This window comes from Neoarius graeffei, chromosome 17, assembly GCF_027579695.1.
Source record: "Neoarius graeffei isolate fNeoGra1 chromosome 17, fNeoGra1.pri, whole genome shotgun sequence".
NCBI lineage: Eukaryota > Metazoa > Chordata > Actinopteri > Siluriformes > Ariidae > Neoarius > Neoarius graeffei.
The window spans coordinates 25,758,086-25,766,051 of record NC_083585.1 but is presented as its reverse complement, the minus strand read 5'-3'; the positions used below and the strand labels follow the sequence as shown (position 1 = coordinate 25,766,051).

At 39.3% G+C, this 7,966-nt stretch overlaps 1 protein-coding gene across 7 annotated transcripts in view; it reads right to left on the bottom strand.

The window, feature by feature from the left end:
- Positions 1-771: 771 nt before the first annotated feature.
- usp2a (ubiquitin specific peptidase 2a) overlaps positions 772-7,966 on the bottom strand; it is an 89,564-nt gene continuing 82,369 nt past the window's right edge. For all 7 annotated transcript variants that reach the window (XM_060943892.1, XM_060943888.1, XM_060943891.1 and 4 more), the window contains 3 exons: positions 5,764-5,871; positions 4,053-4,173; positions 772-1,820 (listed from right to left, as the gene is read on the bottom strand). In XM_060943892.1, the coding sequence (XP_060799875.1) occupies positions 1,745-1,820; positions 4,053-4,173; positions 5,764-5,871 (305 nt within the window). In that variant the 3' untranslated portion in view covers positions 772-1,744. The remainder of the gene's footprint in view (positions 1,821-4,052; positions 4,174-5,763; positions 5,872-7,966) is intronic.

The following is a 7,966-nucleotide window of genomic DNA, read 5'->3' as shown; positions in this document are numbered from 1 at the left end:
CTATGCCTTGACACAATCCTGTTTCTGAGGTCTGCAGATAATTCCTTTGACCCCATAGCTTGGAGTTTGCTCTGGCTTGCACTGTCAACTGTGGGACCTTATATAGGCAGGTGTTGGCAATCCCCAGTCATGTCCAATCAATTGAATTTACCATGGGTGGACTCCAATTAAGTTGTAGAAACATCTCGAACAGTATCAGTGGAAAGAAAATGCACCTCAGCTCACTTTTGGGCGTCATATCAAAGGGTGTGCCCCCTTGTGTACACATGATATTTTACATTTTGATTTTTAATAAATTAGCACAAATGTCTAAAAACCTGCTTTCACTGTCATTATGGGATATTTTGTGTAGAATTTTGTGACAAAAAAATGAACTCAATCTATTGTAGAAGGTGAAAGGGGTGTGCAGGCTTTCCGGCTTGACTATATAAAATTTTCCTGAATTAATTACTTGTCACACAACCCTGTGTACAGTGGTCTATCTTCTACTTGTGTGACTGGACAAAAACACAAACAACCAAACATCAGATACCTTTTTTCCTGAGGGGGGCAGTATAGCACATTGCTCATGTCCTCTGGATAACATTTCCGAAATGACCTCACTGTGTACTCTGTAATTCATCTAAAATTCATCACTCATTACATAATCATGGGTCAGAATTCAAGGTCTGAATAAATATAGACACACAAGTTAAGTCTTTCTCTAAAATTTATTTCATATATATATATATATATATATATATATATGACTGCCACTGTTAAAAAGTGACATGTGAGCATAAATAGTATCCATTCTCTTTCTCCTGTTAAATTAACTGAAAACAGAAACAGTAACAGGTCATTTTCAGCACCACAGTATTTTACATTCTCTATATTGCATCATATATAAAAATATACAGATAGAGTTTTCCCCCCCCAAAAAAAACCTTCTTTCCATGTTGTTCAATGGCATGAAATCAAAGATAAACCAATCTGTACGATCAGGACGACCGAGTGAATTATAATCAGCTCGACTCCACTGTCCTCTCGTTCACAGCATTTGAGTATCAGATCAGTAGCAGCCACACGGTGTCCTGTCAACACGGCGCACCTTAAACAGACCTTTTGCCTCTTTCAGCCCTCAGGAGAGTAAGAGGAGGGAGAGAATGGAGTGGAAAGCGATTGGGAGAAAATGACAGGTGAAACAAGTCAAAAACTATGTCACTGAATAAAAGCAGAGATGTGTAACAAACCGATGAGCTCAAATAAATATATGAGCTGCAGCTTAGAGGTTGTAAATCATGTCTCCCTCAGCGGAGGGAGCCTCAGACCAGTTCATTTCCCCTGGAGTGTAGGGAATACAAATAAAAATGATACAATTGACAAGAAAACACGTCTATGTTAAACCAGTCTGTGTACTGAGGCGATCTTGTACAAGGCGCAGACGGGACCAGAGTTCTGTTGCAGTGCATAGCGAGAGACTGGGGAGACGGAGTCACGAGGGTTTTATTACCCGATGGTGTCTCCCAAGGAGCTGCCCTCAGACACACACACACACACGCGCACACACTCACACACACATACATGGAGGCATCAGGAGACTCCAGACCTCCCTAATGAAAATGAACTGGACACAGCAGCAGAGCGCCAGTAATGACGCTACATTTATTTCTGTCAGGTGTCCAGGAGAAGGTGACAGCATCTTCTTTCTGTGAGGATGCCGCGTGAGGCTGATGACCTCGCTCCTTCTGTCTCCTGTAAGCCGTCACAAGTTGGCTCGCTCGTAGAACAGAACGTACGCATCGCTGCTGCGCACATGACTGGAGGACATTGACGTTACTCTGTAAGAAAACAGAGAACAATGAGAACCTGCACACTTCCAAAAGTGTCAGATCATGGAAACCCCGTTTCCAGAAAACTGGGATGTTTTCCAAAATGCAACAAAAACAAAAATCTGCGATTTGTTAATTCACGTGAACCTTTATTTAACTGACAAAAGTACAAAGAAAAGATTTTCAATAGTTCAATACTGACCAACTTAATTATATTTTTGCAAATATAAACGAAGTTAGAGTTTGATGCCTGCAACAGACTCAGAAAAAGTTGGACAGAGGCAAAATAAGATTGAAAGGTTTATATTCAAGTAACACCATTTTGGAAGATTCCACAATAAGCAGGTTAATTCATAACAGGTGAGGGTATCATGATTGGGTATAAAAGAAGCAGCACCAAAGGCAAGCAAGCAAGGATGGGTCGTGGCTCACTGCGTTGTGCCAAAATTCGTGACAGAATAGTTAGTCAATTCAAAAAGAACATTTCTTAATGCAAGATTGCAGAGATTTTATGCCTTTCAAAATCTACAGGACATAATATTGTGAAAAGATTCAGGGAATTTGGAGACGTCTCAGTGTGTAAAGATCAAGGTCAGAAACCACTGTTGAATATGTGTGACCTTCGAGCCCTCAGGTGGCACTGCCTGAGAAACCGTCATGCTAACGTAACAAATATAGCCACATGGGCTCGGGAGATCTTTGGAAAACCATTGTCACTTAACGCAGTCTGCTGCTGCATCCAGAAATGCAACCTGAAACTGTATTACACAAGGAGGAAGCTATTCATTAATTCTATGCAGAAATGCTGCCGATTTCCCTGGGCCTGAACTCATTTCAGATGGACTCAAAGACAGTGGAAACATGTGCTGTGGTCAGATGAGTCCACATTTCAGCTTGTTTTTTTTTGGGAAAACTGGACATCAAGTTTTCCGTGCCACAGGTGAACACGACCATCGAGTTTGTTATCAGAGAAAAGTACAAAAGTCAGCATCTGTGATGGTATGAGGGTGTATCAGTGCCCACAGCATGGGCGGGTTACATGTGTGAGAAGGTTACATTGATGCGGAGGCATATACTGAGGTTTGAGAGAAACATGTGCTGCCATCAAGGCTACATCTCTTCCCAGGAAGTCCATATTTATTTGAGCAGGACAACACCAGGCCTCATTCTGCACGGGCTACAACGGCATGGCTTCATAGACACAGAGGGAGTGTGCTTGACTGGCCTGCTGCCAGTCCAGATCTGTCTCCTATTGAGAATGTGTGGCGCATCATGAAGAGGAGAATCAGACGACGACAACCACAGACTGTTGAGCAGCTGAAATCTTGGATCAAGCAAGAATTCCAATTGCAAAACTGCAACAATTAGTATCCTCAGATCCCATACGATTAAAAAGTGATATTAAAAGGAAAGGTGATGTAACACAATGGCAATAATGCCTGTGTCCCAACTTTTCTTGAGTTTGTTGCAGGCATCAAAGTCTAACTTTGTTCATATTTACAAAATACAAATAAGTTGGTTGGTAAAATTATTGTAAATCTTTTCTTTGCACTTTTGTCAGTTAAATAAAGATTCACGTGAATCCCAACTTTTCTTGAAATGGGGTTTGTACATGGCTTGAAATTAAGTGTGTAGCTCATCAGCCACTATGGCTAATTGTTTGAAATTCAGTATTCTGGCAGCATTTTACTAAGGAAAACATTGTAATTCTAAAAAACGTAGACGTTATAACATTAGTAAGTAATAACTTCAAGCTGTGCTCATGCAACATGAGAACAAACATGATTTTTTTTTTCTGGTGTGTGTATTTGTTTTCCTGTTTACTAAAAATAAAACTTTTATACAAAATACCATGAATACTGTTCCTGAATATAACTTTAGTATAGGTACATAGTAGACACAAAATGTAAAGACCAACAATGAGAACAGGCACAGAATAAAACAGGATGAACCTTCGTCAGATCTAAAGATGTGGCAATGAGAACGAAAACCGCAGTCGTTTTTCACCAAGAAACAGAGAATGTGAGTGGGAGAGAGGTTAGAGAGCAGGAGTGAAAGTGGGGGCGTCATGGGGACAGAGAAAAAGGAAAACAATTATAGCTGGGAGAAAAGGAGCTGGAAGATGGCAACAAGTAATTCAGAAACCTCACGCTGGACACATGTCACAACCAAAACAATGTCAGAACTAGAAATCCACATTCAAATGAACTCTAGTTTGTCTTATACATATGGAATGAGTACCTGTAATCATTAAATGTGTACCATTGTCCTGAGTCAGGATGGCAGCAGTATGCTGTGTAATGCCCCCCCGTGGTAGTGCCTGAGTGATTGGACACCGCATACAGGTTATACACTGTATTACCTGGAGACAAAGTGAGACATGCGGGAATATTTTTATACAAACCGTGAGAACAGAAATGAAGAGCGCTACATACAATCTAAACTATATGCCTCAGCACAATATATCAGAACAAAGACGATCCTTTGCACTCATATTCCTACGTTTTACCCACTGTGCCTCTTTTATTGTCAAATTTTCACAGAATTTCGAGTTCAGTGGTTCCCCCAGGGGTCCATGAAGCATAGCCATGGGGTTAGTGCCCTTTTAACACTAAGAAAGAGCCAAAATATTATTTTCCTCATTTGAATAATGATCTTAATATTTGAACAAAGTGGCAGCTACAATTATCGACAGTCCATAATTATCGACATCTTTTCAGATTTACAAAACAAAAAAAAATTTTTACAAAGGTGAGTTTCAGTTACAACAGTTAATCAACCGGAAGACCCTCCTTGCCCTTTGATCTGGTCGTCTGATGACACAGCTCGTTACCTGAGATGGCTTTTTTTTTTAATAATCATCTAGGTGTCGATAATCGTGGAACGATGTTGATAATTGTGGAACGATGTCAATAACTGTGGACAAAAGTGTCGATAACTGTTGACAAAGGTGTCACTTGATCTGATACGCTAAGTAATCGGGAATCAACTCATTTTTTTTCCAGTGGAAGTTTGAGTAATTATTCATGCATAATTTATGTATTGAAAGTCTTTTCTACTTTTGCAACGGCCAAAAGATCGTTAAGGTGTCGATAATTGTAGCCGTCGCTCTAGTTCATGAAAAAAAATCTGTACTAAAGAGGTGCATGGAAGTTTTACATTCTTTTTTGCAAAAGTTGGACTTGTTAATATGGAATCTTATAAAATCCTCCATCACAGAATGACTGTGTTTATACTTCACCACCTGAATTAATCTGTGTAGAGTTTTTTAATGTATACAATGCCATTTTTTGCAATTCTGTATCATGTACAGTATCCGTCAAAAGTTTGGACACACCTGCTCATTTATAGGAGTTTCTGTATTTTGACTATTTTCTACATTGTAGAACAATACTGAAAACATCAAAACTATGAAATAACATATTGAACATGTATAGAATTATGTAGTAAACATAAATGTTTTAAGAAAACAAATTATGTTTCATATTTTAGATTCTTCAAAGAAGCCACCGTTTACCTTGACGACGCTTTGCACACTATTGGCATTATCTTAACCAGCTTCATGAGGGAGTCACCTGGAACGCTTTTCAATTAACATGCGCCTCGTCAAAATTTAATTTTGTTAATTAGTGTGATTTCTTGTCTTCTTAATGAGTTTGAGATCAAAGAGTAAATAGTACATAATAACAATACAGTAAATAGCCCTATTCAACACCACAACTGTAGTAATCCATATTATGTCAAGAACCGCTCAACTAAGTAAAGAGAAACAACATCCATCATTACTTTAAGACATGAAGAAGTGTCTTTTAATTAATAACCATAAAGAAAAACCAATGAACTAGAAGGGTCATCCAAACTTTGACTGGTACTGTATGTACAAGGTCGATTAAAGGAGATATGATTGTTACATGAATTTTTTTTTGTAGGTCTAATATGTAACAAAACTAACTGCTTCTGTCTGAGGCAAACTCCCTGAGGTCCAGGTCCTTCATGGGAAAGTTGACAAAAGTAGACAGTTTGCTGGATCTGACTCGACCTTCTGAGAAACGCTTCAGATCTGAAAGTGTGAATCAAGGAAAGACTTTGCCCTTCCACGCTGTCAGTCAATAAACATGAGACAAACGGAATTATTCTATCCAAATTCACTGGATATGAGCTCTGATTGGCTACTCTACTACTAGGATATCAGCTCATATGGTATACCGTGAGTAAAGAAAAACAAAATGGCGGAGCGTGTTGCTGAACAAACAGAGGACGAAATAAAAGCTCTACTTGTAAACAAAACCCCCAACATACAAAAAAAAGCAACAAAATATGGAATGAAAGTATTTGATGGTAAGAACTTTTTTTTTATTTTTCAAGAATTATTATTATTATTGCATTTTTCACAAATTGCTCCTATCATTTCGCCAGTTTGTTTACATTCTAAGCGGAAATTATTTTGTCTGACATTTTGTATAAAGTTTTTATTTATCAAATTTGCAAAAAATAAAAATAAAAATGCTCTGTTTCTCAAAATCCCGTGAATGTGGATAGAATAAAACAGTTATTCCACTCAATCTCGTCATACGGCTTATAGCCAACTAGGTGCGACACGTCTCATCAGCTATCAGTTCATGTACGACTCGATTTCATGGAATAATTGTTCAGTGGATCTTGAGTTTTTGGTGAAATTGGAGATACGATGTATACTGTATATACAGTCTAAGAGCACTGGGATTTTTTAACTACAACCCCGATTCCAAAAAAGTTGGGACAAAGTACAAATTGTAAATAAAAACGGAATGCAATGATGTGGAAGTTTCAAAATTCCATATTTTATTCAGAATAGAACATAGATGACATATCAAATGTTTAAACTAGAAATTAGGTGATTTTAAATTTCATGACAACACCACATCTCAAAAAAGTTGGGACAAGGCCATGTTTACCACTGTGAGACATCCCCTTTTCTCTTTACAACAGTCTGTAAACATCTGGGGACTGAGGAGACAAGCTGCTCAAGTTTAGGGATAGGAATGTTAACCCATTCTTGTCTAATGTAGGATTCTAGTTGCTCAACTGTCTTAGGTCTTTTTTGTCGTATCTTCCGTTTTATGACGCGCCAAATGTTTTCTATGGGTGAAAGATCTGGACTGCAGGCTGGCCAGTTCAGTACCCGGACCCTTCTTCTACACAGCCATGATGCTGTAATTGATGCAGTATGTGGTTTGGCATTGTCATGTTGGAAAATGCAAGGTCTTCTCTGAAAGAGACGTCGTCTGGATGGGAGCATATGTTGCTCTAGAACCTGGATATACCTTTCAGCATTGATGGTGTCTTTCCAGATGTGTAAGCTGCCCATGCCACACACACTAATGCAACCCCATACCATCAGAGATGCAGGCTTCTGAACTGAGCGCTCATAACAACTCGGGTCGACCTTCTCCTCTTTAGTCCGAATGACACGGCGTCCCTGATTTCCATAAAGAACTTCACATTTTGATTCGTCTGACCACAGAACAGTTTTCCACTTTGCCACAGTCCATTTTAAATGAGCCTTGGCCCAGAGAAGACGTCTGCGCTTCTGGATCGTGTTTAGATACGGCTTCTTCTTTGAACTATAGAGTTTTAGCTGCCAACGGCGGATGGCACGGTGAATTGTGTTCACAGATAATGTTCTCTGGAAATATTCCTGAGCCCATTTTGTGATTTCCAATACAGAAGCATGCCTGTATGTGATGCAGTGGCGTCTAAGGGCCCGAAGATCACGGGCACCCAGTATGGTTTTCCGGCCTTGACCCTTACGCACAGAGATTCTTCCAGATTCTCTGAATCTTTTGATGATATTATGCACTGTAGATGATGATATGTTCAAACTCTTTGCAATTTTACACTGTCGAACTCCTTTCTGATATTGCTCCACTATTTGTCGGTGCAGAATTAGGGGGATTGGTGATCCTCTTCCCATCTTTACTTCTGAGAGCCGCTGCCACTCCAAGATGCTCTTTTTATACCCAGTCATGTTAATGACCTATTGCCAATTGACCTAATGAGTTGCAGTTTGGTCCTCCAGCTGTTCCTTTTTTGTACCTTTAACTTTTCCAGCCTCTTATTGCCCCTGTCCCAACTTTTTTGAGATGTGTTGCTGTCATGAAATTTCAAATGAGCCA